Here is a 22,990-nt window from a genome sequence, read left to right on the forward strand (position 1 = left end):
TTAAAAATACCTGGTTAAATCAGGTCTTTGGACCCTGAAACATGAAGGTAAATCCTCCTGTAGGATGGCACCACCTACTGGTCAATATTAATCACTGCACAGCTTTAAAACAGGAGCAGTTTTTAAAATATAAAGTGGATTCTCTATCTCCAAAACATGCAAAATAAGCATCTAGACTGTAAGAAAGAAAGTCGGAAAAACATGCAACTCTAGATGACAAAAAAAGCTAAGTCATCCTCAAAATATTTAGGCTTTTCTGATGCCAGCATAAATCTTTCTTGTCTGCGGGAGCACCAGGCCTATTAAATATTCTGTTGGGAATTTCTGCTTCACTTTTAGCATGATTTAATTTAGAGCAGATCATTATGATATGAGGAAGACAAATGTGAAAGGTGTATCTTACGGTACAAGCTCATGTGGTTACCATTAGGAGAAAATTTGGAAAAGGTAATAGAAACATGCTATTGTATTCTGATGTTTGGTTTCTAGTGACTTTCTTATTTACTATCACAATTCCCAGAAAATGAAGATAAATAATTTTGACAGTTGACATTAAGTGGCTTTAAATGTTCAAATGAAACAATTCTTTAGTTGATGGGAGATTTTTATTGTCGGTTTTTGAACAGGTTATGTTGTTTCACATTTTCTGGAAAAAAGCTTGAACTTCCTCACTGGATTTACGTGTCAATTACATCTCTGAGAATTAATTCCTAAATGCTTTATTATTATGAAAATATATATTGTAGCAAATTACAACGAACCTCTGCCCACTCAGTAGAACCAAGGAGACCAAATTCTTCTGCATCCCAGCTTGCAAACAAGATTGTTCTTCTAGGCCTCCACCCTAAAATACATATGTGTACACATAAATGCTGGGAAAATGCATAATGTAGCCAAGACATTGCCCCAACAGAAAAACAAAAGATAAACTTCATTAGCTGTTTTGGAAGGGTGAAATATGGGGAGATTCTTTACTTATGTAACTGCTTTTGTAATATTTTCAGCTGGTTTGTCAATACAAAACAGCATATTTGTAATGAAAAGGAGAAAAACATAGACATAGTAAACATTGTAGGAAGTCATAAAATATTCTAATAGATTTATAATGACTGGATATGCACAGGAAGCCAGCTGGGCTCCTAAATGAAAGAAGAAAATGCTAGATGTGTTCTGTGTTCGGAGAACAGACACAACTGAGAAAAAAACCCTCTATGACACTTCCATGTTGCTTTGGTATCACACAAACAATTGCTCAGTGTCAGTGGGTTGAGTAATATCATTCCACTCTCTGCCAGAATTACTCAATGAGGCTCAGTTAGCAAGAACAGTAATTTAGTAGCGAGATTTTAGGCCTGAAGTTAAAATCGACTTTACTTCAAATCCCGGTTCTTTACTTACCAGCAGTATGACCAAGAGAAGGTTGTTCAAATTGACTAAGCTTCCCCCTCTTTATCTGTACCCCAGGAATAGCAGAGTAAAGTGATGAAGAAACTACTTAATCATTGGAGGGATTAAGTGGAATAATCTTTACAAAAAATACAACACTTAATAAGTTCTCCTAAAATTGTAAGTTGTCATTACTGTAGTAAATATTTCATTTGTGTTCATTAAGCATGTGTATTCCTGAGTCCAGTGTTCTATTTCTTTTGTTTGCTAATGGTATTATTCATACTATTGATTATTATTCCCCATCATTTCAATCCTTGGGTGTACTCTGTCACTGTCACTAAGATGTTTTGCATTTACCACAGAATCTTTCAAAATCATGAAACAAAAAGATTTGTAATGATATTAAACACTATCAAATCCATGAGCTATGTAGATTCAGGTCTCCATAGTTTTCTAAAAATATAAGATAGCTGTGTAGAAAAAAGAGAGCACATTTACATTTTATTTTAAAGAGATACATCATAGTTTTGTGGACCAGTAGCCAGATATGTGAGTTTAAGTCCCAGTTCTCTGACTCTGACACACTCTAGTTATGTAACCGTGGGTGAATTACTTGATTCTGTAAACCTTGGTTAGCTTATTTTTAAAAAGAGGACAAAAATTACCAAGTAAACTTCTCCCTCACTGTTATGTATTCAAAAACACAACACATGTAAAAACACAGTTTCTCTGAGGAAACGAGCACCATCCATACAAAATTAACATATTTCTACCATTGTTTTTATTGTCGCTCAAAAAATAGGGATTGCAATTACAGCCCCCAGACTGTTCGAAGGGCCAGTAAACAGAGTGGTCTTTCTCCTCTATATGCGCAATGATTATTTTTTAAAGCAATCATTTGAACTAAATGTTATCTTGGTTTTCATAGGAAGAGTCTAAAATGACTGAAGTAATGGTGCTAGAGCATAAACCTAAATTTTGGGCAAGTGCACAGAGGTTGGGGGTGGGAGAATGCAGACATCAAGATTTGGGTAAGATCCTATTAGGCAGCAAGACCACTGTTTTCTGAATAAACTTCGATTTCTGACCAGCACACTCTGGCTTATGATCTAATTTTGGAGTGTCCTGTCTGAAGAAACTCAGCTCCATCTTCTTAGTTGCCAAGAGCAACTGCTGACAGTATAATTCTTTTATTTAAGGTTATAATTTTATATATAACTACCAATATTATAAATATTAATATATAAGTTAATGCAAAAGTAAACAATATAATTAACCAACCCGAGTAACATACCCACTAGTTACTGAAAGCTGCCCTATGTAAGTACTGCTAAGTACTCACTCCTAATAAGCTGATGTAGTTTGCATGTATCTTCTCAAACGATCCTTCACACAGACCTATGAGGTGGTGGTTTCCTATACTCACTTTACAGAAGACTACACTGAGATTCTGAGAGGTTGGTCTTTTTACTTGCTGTTTATGTTACCTTCTTTTTTCAGTGTTCCAAAACTCCTCACAATTTCATGTACAACAGCTGCTCCACTCTGAGGGTCAATGCCACCAAACACCCATGAGTCACGATGACCTCCAAGAATGACATATCTGTCTAGAAAGCAGTGTTGCAAAATTACTTATTGTCATTCCATGTCAATAACAGAGCAAATTGCAATGAATCAATAGCATCGAAACACAGAGCACTCATGACTCTAAGAAAGATAGCAAGGTTCTTGAGGACGTCTGTAAATACATTATTTTATTCCGATTTTGATAGATGAAGAAATTATAAATGGGATAAGAAACTATTCAATATATTACAGTAACTGTAAGTATATAAGTAATGATAAGTATACATTATGTTATCCACTTCTTTATAAAATTCTCTATTACTCTTTTACTTACCCCTGTGCGTGCAGTATTTTCAGAGCACAAGAACACAGTGGTTATAAAGCAAGTTCTCCACTTCCTATTCTTTTTATTCAATTTTTAAGGTATAGCTAAGACTTTACCCCTCAATGAAACTTTACTGCTTTCCACTGGGGGAGGGAATTGCTCCACTATCCAGCTCTCAGGACAAACCTTTCCTATCTGATAAAGTATTTACCACACGAACATGTATGGCTCCTTGTTTCTAGTCTGTGTCTTTTTTTTTTTTTTTTAATCCCTCCTTTTCCAATGCCTAGCACAGAACTGGCACAGAAAAGGTGCTCAGTAAGATGCAATAAACAGCCAGTGACATATTATTTAGTACTCATTGGAAGCATATCAATATTATTTCTCCTGACAGAAAGCACTGGCTGCTTGTAAAAAAGACATGCACTTTAACTATACCTGTGTTTATAAGAAACACATAACCATGTAATTCCTAAGGGACTGAAACATAATGAAGTAAGGCTATTTATGAAATGTATGAGTCATCTGAAATCCTATGGAAACCATGTGTTTATATATTTCACTGATTTCCATGGAAAATAAAACCATGTGAAGGATTCATTACTTCTAGGTTGCCTTAATTTTCTAAGTGTTATCTCTTCTGTAGATGTTTATAGTTATTCAGAAGATATTTCCTCATGTAAAACATCGTAAGTAAATTCAGAAAACAGAGAAAACACCTCGAAACGATCTCCTCCTGCCCTTCCTTCCTTGGTCCTTTAATGGAAGCATGTGCAGTTTATCCTAACCATGGTCATCTGAGCAACCCCAAGATTTCCCTTTCTTCATAATGTGCATCGGTATTCAAAATTGCCTCATTTTCATGTATTTTGTGTTCATGTACATTCCACTGAGGGGCTGAGGGGTGCTTTCTTTGGTTCACCCTACATTCTCAAAGCTCAGAACAGTACGCAACACGGAAGAATTGCTCAAGTGATATTTGAAGAGCAAATGATTCATTTACCTGGCTCTACAGCTCCTCTGAGAGTCCCGATCACATTGTAAATTCTTGTCACTTTATTGTTGGAATGGATGTGCATCTTGACTTTTCTAATGAAAAACAAAGCTCACATTCTAAAAATACTGGTTAACAGTTTGCCACCCCCAATTTTTAAATCATACGTCATTTTAACGACTTCTGTACACGGGCAAGAATTACATCGGCCCATTGTCCAACTTCAATGACGTAAGCATATTCCCCTCTCCAACCTGTGGTTTTATCTCCTGCTGGTACTAGACAATTCACTTCTGCAGGCAACCTCTGTAATTGTTTTTTCAAAAAGGTTTTGTCCCCCTAAAGAGAGTTATAATAAAAACCGTCTCTTAACTGTGTAGAAAAGTTGCCAGTAAAACCAGGTCCAACATTGTAGGGCACTTGGAGATGTCCTTTCCAGCTGCTGTCTGGTGGTGCAGACCCCCCCATTTTTCTGTTGAACACAAAAAGTATTATTAGGTGAAAGAAACTTTGAAGTTATAAGTTAAAATGCTAATGAACTTGCTTTCTTGAGTGCCTGCTTATAACAACAGCGTCTGTAAGTCTGGGATCGTGCGAAGTGCTTTGCATATGCCCTTTAGCCCCTTACAACTCTTATGAAGTGGGTTCTACTATTATCCCCACTTCAAAGACAGGAGCATGGGGCTTAGAGAGATTAGCTAACTTGCAGCAAGTCATGCAGCTGATAAGTGGCATAGCTGAGCTTCAAACATTTGATAAGCATTTGTTCTCTGTGTTGGCAGTTTCCAATAAGCCACGTTACAAGTGCTCCCCAGAGCATGCTCTGAAGAAACAGCTGATGTCAAACGCTGGGATTTTCCATTTTGCTGTTTTTGCCATTGATCAATACATCCCCAAATAGGACTATGGTCACCCTTTACAAAGTTCTCTTACATACAGCTATTAGGGAAAGAAGGAGAACAAAGAAGGGTATTCACTTCAATGGCAGCCCCTAAAAGCTTCGTGGGGTTTTTTTTTGTTTTGGGTGTGTATTTTTAATTTCAAAAGGTAGAATTTTTCAGGGGACCAGACAGTACAAGCCACTTGCCCTGGTTACCTCTCAGCAGGTGATGGAGACAGATAATGGGATAATGTTTATGGAACGGTGGGGTTCTTGTGGTTTTACTTCAACGTATCTGCCTTTAACTCTTTTAAGAGCATAGATTGATTTATTCTTGATTTGGGCATGGAAACCAAATACACCTTTGCTAAATTGCAAGCAGGTAGAAGAACGTGTTTCAAGACCAACTTCAGAAAGTGGAAAATATCGATCCATCTTTTGTGGCTTTTTCTCTAGTCACACCCTTAGGCGTGGCAGTAGCACACACTCTGGACCCCCTCCTTTTGTTCTTTGCCCACAACAGGTGCTTGCTCCCTGCCTACCTAGATGAGGAAATATGAACACTCAACTTGACCTGGAATCTACTGTACACACAAACTAAAACAATTGGTAAGGTGGTCTTCTCATGGGAAGCTAAGTATAAGTAACGTTCTGTTTTAAAATGCTCTATCAGTATCGAAAAGACTAAGAACAACAAATGCTGGCGAGGATGCGGAGAAAGAGGAACCTTCCTGCACTGCTGGTGGGAATGTAAGCTAGTTCAACCATTGTGGAAAGCAATATGGAAGTTCCTCAAAAAACTAAAAATAGAAATACCATTTGACCCATGAATTCCACTTCTAGGAATTTACTCAAAGAATATAATTTCTCATATTCAAAAAGACATATGCACCCCTATGTTTACTGCAGCACTATTTACAATAGCCAAGATATGGAAGCAGCCTGAGTGTCCATCAGTAGATGAATGGATAAGGAAGATGTGGTACATATACACAATGGAATACTATTCAGTTATAAGAAAGAAACAAATCCTACCATTTGCAACAACATGGATGGAGCTGGAGGACATTATGTTCAGTGAAATATAAGCCAAGTGGAGAAAGACAAGTACCAAATGATTTCCCTCATTTGTGGAGTAGAACAATGAAGCAAAACTGAAGGAACAAAACAGCAGCAGACTCACAGACTCCAAGAAGGGACTGGATGTTACCAAAAGGGAAGGGAATTGGAGGGCGGGTGGGGAGGGAGGGAGAAGAGGATTGAGGGATATTCTGTTTAGTACACATGGTGTGGGGGATCACGGGGAAGACAGTGTAGCACAGAGAAGGCACATAGTGGATCTGTGGCATCTCACTACACTATGGGCAGTGACTGCAATGGGGTATGGGGAAGAGACACAATAATATGCGTGAATATAGTGACCACATTGTTTTTTCATGTGAAACCTTCATGAGAGTGTATATCAATAATATCTTAATAAAAATAAATAAAATGCTCTATCAGAGAGTTTAATGCTTACTCTTTTTTTTCTATTTCACTAGGGAGTTTGGCTAGTAAACATAATTTCAAGTAATATACTATGAAATTTTTTTATTTACAAGAAAATTTCACATAAAAAGCATCAAGCAAAATAAAGGGGCATTTTAGATTAGTAAAAAGCATAATAGTCAAAACAGCAGATATTAAGTGTGCAAAAGACTTATAGAAGGGCAGTGAAGTATATAAATATGCCTGATTACAAATAAAATATTTCTACAATGAAACATATTGTAAGCTAGTAACATTGATTGCCTTTGGGGTGAAATTGAGTAAGAGGGAAACTGTTTATCATATGGCCCCTTGAATTTTGAACTGTGTAAATGTATTTCCTTTTCAAATAAAAATATAAAAACCAAAGCAAGTTAAATTCATCAGGAAGGATAACAGTCAATATCATCACATAACAGTCAAATACATATTATAACATAAGGAAAGTAATGAGTCAGTAACACAAAATAATTAAGTGTAAAGCCAAGATTATAGTATCCTGTAAGGACAAACAGTCATATAACTGGAACAGAATATAGTAACTGGAACAGAATAAAATAATAGTTGTATATACATCCTATCAATGAAAGAAATTTTATACATCTATGGAGAATAGAGGTTTTAGTTAATAAACATTACTGAGAGAATTAGTGAAGGATATAAATTTCTTTAGGTATTTTACTCACTTTATAAATAAAAATAAATTCCAGGAAAATTAAGGAGTTCAATATTGAAATTCCAAACTACATAAATTTCAGAAAATATAAATGTTGAAAATGTCTCTGAAATGATTGGTAGATGGTAGATGCTCAAGAATTATGTATAAACAGCATTGAATTAAAAAAACTATATCCTGTAGCAAAGATTTATTGCCTATAATGTGTAATCACTGTGTTATATTCACCAGGAGTACAAAAATATATAAGACATGGTCAGTGCACCAAAGAGTTTATGTCAGTCAGAAGAAGATACATATAAAACCAACTATACTATAAAACACAGCATGACAGATGATAAAGTTCTAAAGAATATGGATGAAAGAGAGCTTGATTCCACTCCTGGGATCGGGAAAAACTTTCTAGAGAAGGTTTCATTTAACTGGATTTTAAAGGATGAGTCAAAATCTGGGCTTGGGAAGGTAGAGGTGAAGAGCATTCCAGGTACAAAATATTATGTAAAGAGGTATAGAAGCAGAAAAGTATAGAGCAAATTTAAGGCCTGTAATTAATTTGGCTGAGGCGTAAGATGATTAGGGTGCTATGACAGAGATGCGCAAAAAGTTGGGAGACTTTGCTTCTGTGAAGACAGAGATGTGCTTTATCCTATACTTCCCGCTAAGTGTATCTAAGTTCTCCAGTCCTTAGGTATACAGAAAACAAATACAAGACTCTGAAAGATAGAGAAAAGAAACCACACCAGCTTGGGACCTCAGGGCACTGGTGAGCTCCATACCTTTGCTTTTTGGCTCATATACCCCAGACTTAGAGCTGAGGCAGCTGGCAAACCGGAAATATCATGTGGTACATATGCACCACTCTACCCAACAACAAGTGAATACATATTCTTCTCAAGTGCACATGGAAAGATTTTCAGAAAAGACCACGTTAGGCTGTAAGTCTGAATAAATTTAAAAGGCTGAAATCATATAATCCTTTTATTAACCCAACCACAGAGGAAAGAATTTAGCAATCAATAACAGAAAGGAATTTGGGAAATACATAAACATATGGAATTAAACAAATGACTCCTAAACAACTAATGGGTCAAAGAAATCACAAGAATAATTGGAAAATAATTAGAGATAAATGAAAATGAAGACACAACATAGCAAAATGTATGGGATGCAGCTAAAGCAGTACTTAAAAGAACTATCTGGCTGCAAACATCTATATTAAATAGTAAATTGAATTAATCTTCCACCTTAAAACTGGACAGAGAAGAGCAAAGTAACTCCTATTGAGTATAAAAGAGGAAACAGTAAAGATTAGAACAAAAATAATGAAGTACAGAATAGAAAAGGAAATGGAGAAAGTCAATGGAACCAAAAGGTGTCCCTTTGAAAAGACTGACAAAATTGACGAATAATAATATAATAGATGTTATTATTATATTTTCATTTTTGTGGTTCTTATTGTTATCATTATAATCCTAGTGGTTACTCAGAGAGGCAAATGAAAACCATATTATCATATTCCCTTCACTACAAATGCAAAAAATAGGGAAAAAATATACATGTTCTTGCACTCAAGTAAATGTAACTTTGTTCTACTAAAACTAAACATCTCATCCACTTTTATTTAAGACCTCAGCGTACTTGGGCCATTTGTGATTTTATCTCTCTCCTCTTCCTCTCATACATTTATTAAGAAGCTTTCATTTTATGATATATCCAACCTATAAAACACTTTTTAAAAATTAATACATAATGTTAAACTATTAATTGTTTATGGAAGTTTGAGAATTGACCATCAAGGAAAACCAGCACACTCCCACATAAGTGTGCAGGGGGAAAATTTTCAGTAAAATTCATAAACTAATTATATGTTCCTAAAAAATTTTTTTTATAAGACTGAATTCTAAAAAAGTATGGGTGGTAAAATAGGAGCTATCTACTGGCTTTAATATGTACAGATCATCTCTTCCAAAGTTCATTGTTAATTATGCTGTTTTGAATACAAAATGCACTTTTCCATAAAACTTATGTTATTAATGGTAATTGCATTTACAAGAAGGCTTACAGAAGCTGACTTAAATACTTTTGAGATAAACTGCATTTATAACTGGTTTTGATCACATAATTCTATACATTTAGGAGACAGTCAACACTGAGCTAGTTAATCAGAGCAGCCAAACGGTAGACATGGTTAAATAAACCTCAAATTCAATTCCATATGATTTGATCTTTCCTTCTTTCCATCCATCCTTTTACTAATTACAAAGACAATACAGGTTCACTTCTTTCAAACTTTTACTAAATTGGGATTATTCTCTCTCTGTCTCTATCTACATATATATACACCCCCCCACCCCCCACCCCCACACATAGACTTTTAAAAACTGCTTCTTTCACTTAATAGTATAGCATAAACATGTTCTTTTAGCATTAAAGGTTCTTGTACAATAAGTATTTTAATAGCTTCAGGCACAATAATAACAAGCGATGTATTTGACTACCTTTCAACTGTTGAAGATTTGTGTGGTTTAGTTTTCCACTATTATAGGTAATGTACAAAATCACCTTAATCTTTTAAATATCATGAATATTTAGCCTTTCTTTATAGTATATTTAGAAAAATGCATAGTCCATGGTACCCTCAAAAGTTGTGCCCAATCCTGAATTGTAACCCATGTGGCAAAGCTAAGGGCCCCAAAGAAAAAGACCAAAGTACTCTTCCTAAATCTGGCCTAAAGCTGGATAGATCCCTCCAATTCTCTGAATGCCAGCCTCCTCCTCACTTGTAAAAATAAGGGCATTGCACTAGGTCATAAAAAGTTTTCTTATAGATAGTAGAATAAGGTGATTAAGAATGCCCTAAACTCAAAGAAGAAAGGGAACTAACGAGCCAGATGCTTTGGTGTCTCACAAGTCTACATTCAGAAAAGTCATGTTCTCTCCCCTCCTAGAGGATAATGGAGAAGAAGGGGAGCAAGGCAGCAGGGCGGGCCAGGGGGGAATTTCCACATCTGGAGACATTTCACTAATGAAAGTGGAGGGGCAAGAGGAGAGATGAATGGAAGCTGGTCCCACAGCATGTTGTTCCAGGTCCTCCAAGAAGTGGCCAATGAGAGGATTAGATGAGTAAGAGATTCATCAGGGGAAAGGCACATCAGAGAAGCAGCAAGCAAGCTAGGCAAGGCTGAGAGAGCCAACAGACCAAAACGCAGGCCTGATACAGGGTAAAGGAGAAAGGACAGGAAGAAAAGAGGGTCCAGAGGCAGCATCCGGCTGAGCACAGCTGTCAAGGAGTCTGGAGCCGAATCTCCCATCACAGGAGTCCTGAGCCTCAGTGTCCCTGCTGCACTCATTCAATGGCTGGGAGCATCTGTGAGAAGCATGGCCTTGACACAGACTAATGGATTTCAAAGCACAGTGGCCGGAGCAATTGACCAATTATGCTTCTTGTAGTTGGAGATCTGAAAGTCTCAATTTTCATGACTATCAAACACTGGATACGAATATGTAAAGTAAATTCCAGCGCAGAACTACTATTCTATGAAATGGTGATAAAATGGTAGACTCCATTCATCTCAAATAATTTCAGTATCAAATGGAGGTAAAAGCAAAGAAGTTGAAGACTGACAATAAAAAGAATTACCCAAAGAGCCATCTATTTCTTACAAACTTACTCCAAGAGCTTCTGCGCATCAAAGTACCCAATGGGATGAACAGGAATATTGGGAAGACCGACAGCCTCTGTGATTCCACGTCTATAAGCATATTCTGGAAAAAGTTAAACACACATCTAATAAAAATTCAGTTCCTTTCAAAAGGTTCTCTGTAAACCACATTAAACTCATTCTTATATTGATTACATCTAGTAGAACTGCTTAAAAAAAAGACAATTTCAAATGTTAGGGAGAATGTGGAGCAACCCAAACTCTCATGCATTGCCTGTATTAGTAAAAGTATACAGTCATATACTAGGTATTTACTCACAGAAGATGAGAACATAAGTCCATGAAAAGATCAGTATGCAATGGCTCACAGAAGCTGAATTTGGATAGAAATACACTGGACATGGATGGTCCAGATGTCTTTCAACAGGGGAATGAATAAACAATCTGTAGTATAGTCCCACAGTAGAGTTCTCTTTAGCAATGAAAAGGTACACAATTAATGCAAACAATAACTATGAATCCATCTCAAATCACACTGAATAAAGGCATCCAGGCACAAAAACTCTGACTCCATTTACATGAAGTTCAAAGCCAGCCAAACTAACATATGGTGATAGACTGAAAGTGGTTGCTTCTGGGGGGCGCAGTGAAAACTGATCAGAAACGAGCACAGGAGAACTTTCTGGGGTTATGGAAATGTCCTATATCTTATTTTGAGTGACATGCATGCATGCAATTTTAAAGACTTATTGTACTGCATTCTTCATCTGTGCATTTTATTCTATGCAAACTCTACCTCAAAATAAAAACACACAATCTGTCATTTCTTCAGATTTAAGAAAAATAAAAGATATTTTCTTATTTTTTTCTTCAAATTTTTAAATGATCTAATAAGAGCTTTAGGTGATTGCAAAAGTTTTCTCTTTTTATAGGTCAAATGGCGTAATTATATGTTGTGTGAGATTTGTCTACTCAATTCTCTTGAGTAATAACAAAAATAGGAAAGAAAAGGGATGAGACGAAATTAGCAAAATGTTGATAATTACCTCTAGTTTTGTGTATGTGAGAACTAGTCCATAAAAAAAAAGTAAATTAAAAGGAAAAGAAAAAAGAATAGGGCACAAAATGGAATTCAATAAATATAAGCCACACAGGGATAAAAGTGTCATTCTCACACACTTTTACTTTGTTACTCCTTCTCAATGCTAGCTTCTGGGCCTTTTGTGAAATCTTAGGGTTTTTTTCCCCTAAAAAAATCACTATTTAAATTTGAGGATAATCAACAGAAATGTTTCAGCTAGTTTCATTTCATGTTCATAATTTTAGCTTTGTATAATTAACAAAGATTGGGAAACGCTGTTTTTTTTTTAATAACTTGGGAATAAAGAGAAGCAGGTGAAGTTCAAGTATATTTGATTTCCTTTAAGGGTAATAGACATTTCTTAAAAAAAAAAATCGATGACACTGTACTATGCTCCAAGATTTACAAGCCAAATACATGAGCTGTAAAGGTGTTTACATACGGACAGAAAAACTAGATGAACAGTAAACACAGAAATGCCACAGACACTCTGGCAACCTATTTTATCCACGTTGTACACCTTAGTTAGTTTTAAACCACACAAATGAAATGATCATGGATTTTTTAAATGTCACCAACTAGTTAAGTATATTTAAAACAGAAATTAGCTCCCTTTGTTAATGATCTACAGTTTTATAGGGGATCATTTTGGCATAAGACACGTGGACTCTGGAGCAGCTTGCTTACTTCTTGTAGTCTCACTTTCCTCCTGTCGAACAGAGACAATAATGCTCCCAGACCTACAGGGTTGGCGTTGCATGTAAAGAGCTGGCATTCAGGAGACACTCTTGGGAAGGTGGCATTGTCTTCATATAGCAAAGACGCGATAAGCATTTTCTGGACTCTAATATTCTAAAAGTACCACTTCAGGGATTTATAGAACTCTGTTCTACTATCTCTTATCCATAACTGGAAAACCCCAACACTGCAAAAACCATGTTTCGAGGGAATTTACTTGACCACAAAACCAGATCTGATGTAAACTCATTTAACAGCCAAGTTATCTACCTCTTATCTACCTCTGCTTCATATGATTATTCAAACATTTAGCTGCAAAAATATTTATATGCTTGCTTCCTGAATTCTGTCCTACCCTCCTGTGTGTTATGAAACATACGATAGGTGTGCCATCTTATTTTTAAATATCTGTAAATTTCTGAATTCCAAACTCATCAGGCCCAAGGGTTCCAAATAAGGGATAAGGGACCTGAATCAATATTTTTCAGAGTTTGAAACTCTTTAATTACTTCTTAGATGCAAAGAGAATAACAAAAATACATATTTTACCCATTGTATCAAAGGAAATCCTTTAATAAAATCATTTCAAAATGTTGTTGAGATTCCTTTGGTGATTGAGGCTCAGTCACTCACTCACCATTTGCAGGGTAACCAGGAGTGAGAGGGTCCCCTGCACCATTGAGATTTAAGATATTCCCACGCTGAACACCACCTCCAGGAAGATTCCAACCATCAGGATAGGACTCCACCCCAGGAGCAACATAATCAGCAGGGTCCGAGTACAGAAGGACTCCTTTAGCCCCTGCCAGCTGGGCATTTTTAACCTAGAAAACACAATGTCTTTATTTCAGGTTGGTTGTTCCAGATTTGATAATACTGATTTCTTAACATTATACTTCAATGAGTAGCCAAACTTTATTTTCAATCTTTTATCGTTAGGCCTACAACAAAGGACATCTCACAGAAAACTGGCTTTTGCTTTTTCCTACTCCAAGCTCTAAAAATAAGTTTCCACGACTAGATGAACCCTTGGAACGGCAGATTTGGAAAATGTCCGTAACAGTGGTAGCGAGTATTTGCTATTCCCTAGTCTAGAAGCACAACATGCAAGTAGACGGACGCCACAGGCTAGAATCCCATGTCTTCTATGGCTGAAAGGGAATATTTTTGAAATTTAATTTCCCATAGAAGGGAAAAAAAAAAATAACAAAATCAAGTGACATTGAAAACTGCTATGTATAAATTGGCTTCTCTCGCTACCTGTTAGTAACAATTCATATTAAAATTTAATTTAGTACATATTTGCAAAGATGATATTTAAAACAGAGACACTGAACGTTAACAACAAATCCAGTGTATGCTTCTTTGCAAACCATGGGTATAATTTGCAAGTACAGAAAAAATCTGCCCTGTTTTCCCTGAACTTCTACACTGGCCAAATTCCAATGACCCAATCAAAAACCCCTATCTATAAACTAGTAAATATGTCCTTCCCATAAGGTGGGCGTGTTACAGAATATGAGAAAATCATGGTCTTCAGAAAGTTTAAAGGATAGGATATATATAAAAGTTATATGTAAGGTATAATGTTTTATATTTGGAGAAAAAGCAAAGATCACTTTTACCTTGTTTCCTCTGAAAATTTTCCCATATCTGGCAATCACAATCTTCCCAGAGCAATTGATTTTCATGTCCCGCTCTAGTTGAAAGAAGTCTTCAGTTCGTGCATAGTTGACATACACTAGATCGCCCTGTTGAGGTCAGGAATGATTTAGTACGAGTGAGATTTACTATAAGGAGGTTTCTCTGCATGACGACTATTTTGCATCTTTTAAAGAAGGAAGAGGCAAAAACACACGAAAAGGCCAGAAAAGCATGAGCCTCAGAGATTTAAGGGGAAAGTGAGCTTAAATTGAGAAGGCAATTAGCTGGGTTAGAGACACATGAATTAAAATAGCAAGCTTTGTTTATGTCTGTCTCTTCTACAGTGGCTATAAAGCTATAGAAGCATTCCTCAGGAACACGTATATGAATATATACATTGTTGTATGCAATTGGAGGGGGTCCAGGTACTCTAAGTTAAGAAACCTCCCTTGTTGAGAACTTTGTTCTCTTTGAAATACAGTAACTAATAGTAGCTTAATGGGTCTTTACAACCACCAGATAAAAAAGAAAGGTCAGGTAATATTACTCTTTATAGGTCTGGTTCTATATCATAAGTATGATTATGTGCAAATTTTATAACATCTATTAAGTCTCAATATTCTCATTTGTAAAATGGCCTGTTAGATTAGATTAGTGTTCTTCAAATACTTTTTGCTCACATGTTAAGTTAATTTTGAAAAGCAACACACCCCCTTACATATACTTGACATCTGAAAGTATTTATCATACCTTTAAATAGATACAAAGAATGCAATTTCCAAGATATTCTAAATATTAACATTTTCAGAAGCAATATTTATATGTAACTAAAGTAATTTAAATACTGTATCGATTTATTATTCAACGCCATCCATTTAAAAAATATATAGGAACATTCTCCTCTTCTGAATTTCATCTTTCCTTTTTCTCCCCAAACTTGTATTTTGGCCCTCTTCCCTCCAATTCATTTTACCCTAAAGTGAAATATATTTGTGCCAGACAGTGGGGTATGCTGCCCAGATTCCCCTTCAATGAAGGCGTGCATTCTTGCTCTAGCTACAGGGAAGTCTCTCTGCAGACAGCCTTCAGATCTCAGCGCCTTCAGGGACTGCCTCAGCTGCAGACCACCGCCATGCCCCTTCTTAGGTCGTCACACATTATATGACTGATCATAAGACCTGGGCATCTTAGTTCAGATCAGAGCAATTCTGAAGGGCTACTCTAACCCAGAGCTGCCCATCAGGTCAGCAGAGGCTGTCTTGAGCTGCACTGAAGGAGATTTCTGCTTAATTCAATTTTCTTCCCCTCCCTGCCACAGATACAGATTCCAAGAGAACACTCCCTAACACCCGGCACGCTAAATTCCATTTCAGTTTCTGTTACCTAGAATTTGGGTATGCTTGAAAGTCTCAAATTTTTAAAAATATTTATTTCCTGTGACAGGCTGTCTGTGTGAAGAAAATTCTTCAGAAGTAAGCTATTAGTATAATTATTGTAAGTATCAAATTGAGTCATTGAGGCTAATAACATCGTGACACATTTTTATAAATAATACCTAAGCATACATTTTTACTTGAATTACATCTCTTAATATAGGGTATTAAACTATGAGGTCATGGACCTGTGGATGAATAAATTATTGCAAGAATAAGAGTCAACTTCAGTTCTATTCCCATTTCTTGTTTTTAGACATAACTTCTGAAAAACCTTGGGATGGAAATGAAAGTTTTGTTACAGAATTTTCACTAAATTATTTAAGCTCCTTCCAAGTTCTCACCCCCAAATCACACACTGATCTATTATCCAAGTTAATTCTAATGATATCAGCTAGAAACTCAATTAGGCTCATCTTTAATTTTGTTTAACTGTGTGGGTAAAATTGTACTATTTCCAGAATATCTTGCCTGGTTTTAGTATATCTGCATATCAATAGGCATTCAGATGGAAAGAAGTATGGCTTTAGAGGATTTGCTTCATTCCTTGGGTGGAGAAGTTCATCTCCATATCAATGGGTAATTACCTGGGCAAGGAGGGCTTATTTGTACCTGAGACTTGAGTGGAGGGCAGGTTTTGCTTCTGCTAGAACAGGAGAGAGAGAAGGCCCTGGACTGCAATTTGTAAGCAATGATTGGGTTTTAAACTTTATTTCTTCTCCCTTTGACTGATTTCGGTTTTTAGAGGTATTTTGCCCTGGGATTTCCTTTCTCCGGACTTACAAACTGCAAACCCTTTGACTTGCCAAATTATTTGTTACTCAGCAATTAGAATCTTTTGCTATTGTCTCTTTGTTGGGAGTCACAGAGATTTTTTTTTTTACAATTCAGAGATAAGCTTCACATTGTTTTAGGTTTGGTGGGAGATGTTTTTACTTTGTAACAGAGAAAAATGTAAAAGAGAAAAATGATTGTAAATAAGGAGGTGGGGACAAAGTGCCAGCAGGACCTCATTAATGATTAGTTCTTAATTCCAAGAAGAAGTACACTGAGAAATTGCTGATGGGAGCTGACTTCTTTAAAATAATTCCATGTCTGCCTTCAGAAAGTCTTCACATGACCTAGATCAAAGTCCCTGGACTGAACAATCGTTAATATCTTGTAGCTTTATTTTGGCATTGTTTTCTTCTTGGACCACGTTTCTCATAGCACCTGCACAACAAATTTAAAACAGATACTAATATAAAACTGTTTCCAAGCGGATTCTAGGATGCATTTGACAAACTTGCTGAGCACCTGTCATCATGTGCGTAGGAATTAGGGATACAGCAAATTTCTGTCCTCAAAGGAACTTACTTTCATGTGCAGATAAGATAAGTTAATAACTAAGTAAACTATATATATTAAAGGTGATAAGTGCTACAGAAAAACTTTTTTTTAAAAAACCTTAAATAGAGTAGGCAAACAGTGAACTCAAGTGGGTGCAATTTTAAATAAAAGAGGACAATCTATTGAGAAGGTAACATTTGAATCTGTGCTTCAGCAAAAGCATTATATTTAGTACTTATATTTCTTCCTAAGAGGAATATAATATTTATTCACTATTCGATGTTTGATTTATAATTGTGAGCCCTCTCTGGAGCTCACTATTCTTCCAACTGTGAATACAGAGTGATTAACCAATCTGATTGCAGTGAATTTTGTTTTAGTGTAAGCGTCCCACTTGAAATTTGTTCCTATTTAATATCACTAACTTTGGGGAGACGACTTCTTTATGTATCTGTAAACTGTGGCTATCTTTTGATAAATCCAAAATCCTCACAAAAGAAATTATAATGGAGAAGGGATGGAGAAGACATTAGTTTAAAGATCACAGTAAGTATGAAAAGGAAAACAAGTGCGATGGCTTTGTCCTCTCCGCACTTTACAAATGCAAGTTGTCACTGTTGGAAAAAAGCTTTGTTTTCAGACAATGACCTTCTTGTGAAATTCACACTGCACTCTTGTTCTTTTACTGGGAATAAACACAATCTTGCACTGTTAGCCTAGAATTTTCATTTCTTTAAAGCTCCCATCTTCCAACTTTTATTAAGGGAGACAGAATTGTGAGGCAAGAACCATGGTTCTCAAACTATGGTTCTTGAACCCTCAAAATGAATATCATCTAAGACCTTGTTGGAATCAAACTATCAAGACCTACTGAAACTCAGGGGGTGGAGACCAGAATCTGTGTTTTATAAACCTTCTGTATTATTGTGATACATGCTGAAGTTTGAGAACCACTACATTAGACTGTATTTTATGAACATTGTCAAATTATTGATTTCAAATAGCCTAAAGCAGAGACGAGCATTTCCTACTCCAGAGAATTCAGATGTAGATCCAAAAATTACTTATAGCAAAATATCTTAAATATACATACAGACATACATAATTTCAAAAAGGTATGCTTGAAGATTGACTGCAAAATCTCTGATGGTAGTTCCGCACACTGCTTTACTGAGAGTAAACCACATGAAATTTTCTAGAATGGACTTTCATGCCCTTCACTTGAAAATAGGAAACACAGTCTTACTAAAATTCTTTGAAAATTAGTGCTCACAAGCATAGTTAAGATATGTAGCATTTTTATACATTGGAAATTACTTGGCTATAAAAGAACAAAGTACGGATAAGTGGTAAAACGTAAACTCACAGACTCTATGTTTAGTGAAAGAAACTAGAAACAAATGATGATGTACTTTGTGATTTCATTTATATGAAGTTCCACAATAGGCAAAACTAATCAGTGGTAGCAAAAAAATAATAATCTGAAGAATAATTGCCTTGGGGGAGTGTGGAATTGACTGAGAAGGGACATATAAAGGTACTTTCTGAAGTGAGGGAACAGTATTTATGTTAAAGGTTTTGGATTACATAGGCATATCGCATTTGTCCAAAGCCAATAAATGTGCATGTTTGATTTCTGCATCTTATTGCAATAAAGTTTATCTGAAATAAGTATGAACAAAAATTAAATATTCATTTTTCTTACTGAGAAATTCTGGTTTCTTAACTGTGGGAAAAGGGTGAATTTGGATTATATTAAAATCCCCTTATAACTGTTTCTTGGCTGCATGTAGAAAGGGTTCTGTTTGTTACTTTATTGCATTGCATTTTTACCTCTGGCATTCCTTGTGGAGAGAAGGCACTAAAAGGTGGTACAACATCTGAAATATTTTCATATCCTGGAGGAGGTGGTTCAAATAGTGATGTGTTGAAAATCTAGAGAAAAAATATCATAATCAAAGCACATCAGGTAAAGTTTATTACAATCAAACAAGGAAAAATGTGTACTGTCTCTTCTGTCATTGTAGAGTTAATCAGTCCTTCAGTATATTGAATACCTGTCACTGTGCTAGAAGCTGTGAGGATTTCATGAGATGAATAAACTACAGGGCCTGAGCCTATCTATAAGCACCAGGGTTTGATTTAGGATAAAATTTTAATACCCAAATAAAAAGGATCATTTTTCGCACAATAATCTTAGTCACTTATAACAATGTAAGAGAGTGATGAAGGAACAAAGTAAATATTAAATTCACTTCAAAAAAAAATTACATTTGGGGAAATCTATATCTGACAGTATCTACACTAAAAACAATCACACTTAGAACTAAAAACACTGAAACAAATAAAAAATATTATATTTTTAAGTCTATCACCAAATTGGAAAAAAAAAAGTAAGGATATTCAGTAGCCAAAAAATGACATGAAAGCCGGAATCCTGGGAAGTTGCACTAACATCCTCCTATTTGAATTTGTTAAAGCCTGAAGGCCCATGAGGAGTGCACAGGAGTTCATGATGAAGTTTGGAGCCGATCCAAACAATGGAATCTAATAGAGACACCTGCATAAAGCTGGGCCTTCAAAGAAAATCTTTTGGGGTTAAGGATAAAGTAGAAAATAACATACCCCACAAATAGTGATGACATGGGTTAGAGGGGAAAAATATTGTCCCAGCTAATTCATTACTCTGCAATTTTCCATTCACTACCCATGTTTTGGATGAGTCTACTTTAAGCGGCACCCTTCAAAGAGAAGATTCCAAATCTCTCAGAGACAATGGAATGCATTCTTTGATTGATAGATAGAAGCTTCTAAAAGACACAATGACTTGAAAAAGTCCTAAAAGGATCCTTAGAGCATAAATAAAAAGAAAACACTTCAATAAAATACTTTGGCCCATTGAGCAGGTAACCTTAATTTAGTCAGTCTGCCAAAAACACACTTTGGATCCAGCTATTTTCTTCTGAGTTTTGGGTCCTGTGAACTTGGCTTACTAACTGCCAGGTTGGAGACCCTGTGATCAGACAACAAAATAAATGTGATTTGCACCCTGTTTGCTACTCTCTATGGCTGAACAGAAATGTTGGTTAGAATGCATCTGCAGCCAGGGTCTCACCGAACTGCAGCCAGCCCTCAGGAAATTATAACCTGGAATTACAATGGCTATCATGAGGAATGTTCCAATTAGATAAGCTCATTTAAGAAGTGCACTTAGAAGCAAAGGCCCCAACATTTCACAAATAGCTTCACTGAAATTTTCATTGCAAAAAGCTGGTAAAAAAAAGACACATGAGGTACACTGTACGAAAGCCTATTAAGACTAATGTAATTCTTACTGCTTCCCTCCTTCCTCCTTTACTTGACTACTCACTCTAGTTATCTTTCTGTCTGAACTGCTCTTACACAATCACAAACAAAAGTCAGCCAAGATTATAACCTTAAAGACAGCACCACATATATCTTCAAAGGAGGGCCCTTTATGAGCCTCTCCCAGAGTTGACTACACTTTGAGAGATAATCTGGTAAAACGCTACATATTGTCTTTAAACAGCCAAGGGAAAATAAACAAAAATTCCAACATAGGTGGATGGGTAAGTCATTTTAACATTCAGGCTACAACTCAATTCTTTGAGGTTTCAAAAGCAACTGTCCTTATGTCACAAATCTTTACAAAACTAGAAATACTGTAGAGGCAATTCAAAGTTCACCTACTCCTTTACCAATCTCAAAACCTGCCCTGTTTATCTTAAAAGGCTTGTAGATTGCTGTACTTAGGAAACCAAAGCCCTTCTTGCAGAAACTTACATTCCTTCTTCTTTGGTATTATAAATCTTATCATGTCTTTGAAATGTTAACATAGCCCACTATCACCTGAGACTGAAAGAAAAGAAAAGGGAAAGAGGCCTTTTTAAAAATACAAACTGCTAGGAGGGCTCTAGCGCCCAGACTCCAGCACCTTTGAAAACAGGTAAATATGTCCCCAAAACTCCGCTTGGCTGAAAACTTGGATAATTTCTCATGCCTTTATGATGTAAATTTCCTAGAGCCCTACTCCCTCCCCATCCCCCAAATCTCTAGTGCCTAAGAGCCATTCTTTAAAATGCAAACTTTAGGGGAAAGTTTCTCAACAGAAGGAAAAAAAATACAGGAAGGTATCTGGGAATTGGACCTATAACTTCCTCTCTACAAATATTAGTAAAAACAAAAGCTATAAGGTCTTTGTTAGCATTTGTCTGTGTGTTTATGTGTTTTCATGCATCTAGGTGGTAAATGTGAGATTTTTCTATCTCCAAATGGTATTGCTAAAATTAATTGTAAAAGAGATCTAATTTGTTGGCTGAAAGAAAATTAAGCACTGTAAGTTTAGTATTATAAAAATTCTCAAAAATAAAGACATAATCAAAATGGATTTTAGGTTCATGTGATCTGGGAAAATATTCAAAATTGAAGCTAATCTAAGTTTGTTGGTTTAGTTGAAGCAAGCATATCTTTAGAAGTATTGAGGTAGGACAGGGCTATGGGACAAGCACCATTCCTGCCTACGATGAAAAATGCTGAGATATAAACATTATAGTAAGGAGGCGGGATCCTGTTACAAAATTTATGGACAATAACTTGGTATGATGAAATTTTACTTAAAAATAGCTTCCAAAATCTTTCTGGTAACAAAACTTTAGAGCTTTACTAAGTTAAATTAAATAATAGAAATGTAGCAAGTGTCTACATCATTTCCAAATAAGATATTAAACATTAATTCTTAACAAGGCTTATTACACATTAACTAAAGATAAATTTGAACCTGTTAGTAGACATTATTTGTGCTTTATTGAAAGACTGCACTATAAAAACAGAACATGCTTCTAAAAATTAGGAAATATATTTATAAATTTACCAAGCTAAAGAATGTTGGTGTAACACAGTTCACCATTGCATATTATTTAGCTTCCATTAGAAATAAAAGTTTCTAAGGGTTAAAATTTTAATTAATATACGTCGTTAAAGCTACTAAAATTAGAAACATTTCTATAAAAGAAAAGTAGCATATGTGCTTTCAGTTGAAGAAGGTAAGAGGAATGTAAATATACATTTGTTGAGAAAAAAAAAGTTATTTTGTCCTAAAGTAAAACTGGTTATGAGAAAAGTTAAGAAAAAGGACTGAATGTAAAAAAAAAAAAAAGTTTTAGAAAGTTTATAGAAAAGAAATCTTTGAAATGGAATTTGTGTGTGCTCAAGCTGGCTATAATAAAATGAATTTATTTAAGAATAAGTTTAACATCAAGAGTACACTGGTACAAGAATAAAATCTGGTTTTTATCTCTGTTAGAAAGGCAAAGTTTTCTTAAGATTATTGCTCTGTTTTTAATAAAAAATTGTAAACAAATATTTTTATTTACTTTTAATGTAATCTGCCTAGAAAAGCAAAGGTTTTGTTTTGTTTTTATCAGTTCTTTTGATAACTTCAAACAGAGTCTTTTCTACTAAAGGAGCTAAGGTTTCTGTTCTTGTCAATTCCACTGCAGTGAATGCTCATTAGATATTTCACAACAGACAATAAAAATCTATAAAGATTGTAGCAGCACATATGGATAAAGTTCATTCTGCTACTACCAAAAAAAAAAAAAGGCCCTCATTTCCAGACTTTTGCCATCCTGATGTCATTCTGACATGACAGCAGTCTGCTCCTGAACCAGAGAAATTAAGAAGGGTAAACAATGGTCATAAATTAAATTGTTGGGGCTACTGGAAA

At 35.6% G+C, this 22,990-nt stretch overlaps 1 protein-coding gene across 1 annotated transcript in view; it reads right to left on the bottom strand.

Moving 5' to 3' along the window:
- Positions 1 to 22,990, bottom strand: part of FOLH1 (folate hydrolase 1) — a 50,554-nt gene that overhangs the window by 18,037 nt on the left and 9,527 nt on the right. The window contains exons 4-11 of the mRNA XM_073215905.1: positions 19,078 to 19,179; positions 14,464 to 14,589; positions 13,476 to 13,662; positions 11,029 to 11,122; positions 4,648 to 4,746; positions 4,284 to 4,369; positions 2,877 to 2,996; positions 762 to 844 (exon numbers count right to left, since the gene is read on the bottom strand). Coding sequence (XP_073072006.1) covers positions 762 to 844; positions 2,877 to 2,996; positions 4,284 to 4,369; positions 4,648 to 4,746; positions 11,029 to 11,122; positions 13,476 to 13,662; positions 14,464 to 14,589; positions 19,078 to 19,179 — 897 coding nt within the window. The remainder of the gene's footprint in view (positions 1 to 761; positions 845 to 2,876; positions 2,997 to 4,283; positions 4,370 to 4,647; positions 4,747 to 11,028; positions 11,123 to 13,475; positions 13,663 to 14,463; positions 14,590 to 19,077; positions 19,180 to 22,990) is intronic.

Source organism: Manis javanica, chromosome 11 (genome assembly GCF_040802235.1).
Source record: "Manis javanica isolate MJ-LG chromosome 11, MJ_LKY, whole genome shotgun sequence".
In the NCBI taxonomy this organism is placed as follows: Eukaryota; Metazoa; Chordata; class Mammalia; order Pholidota; family Manidae; genus Manis; species Manis javanica.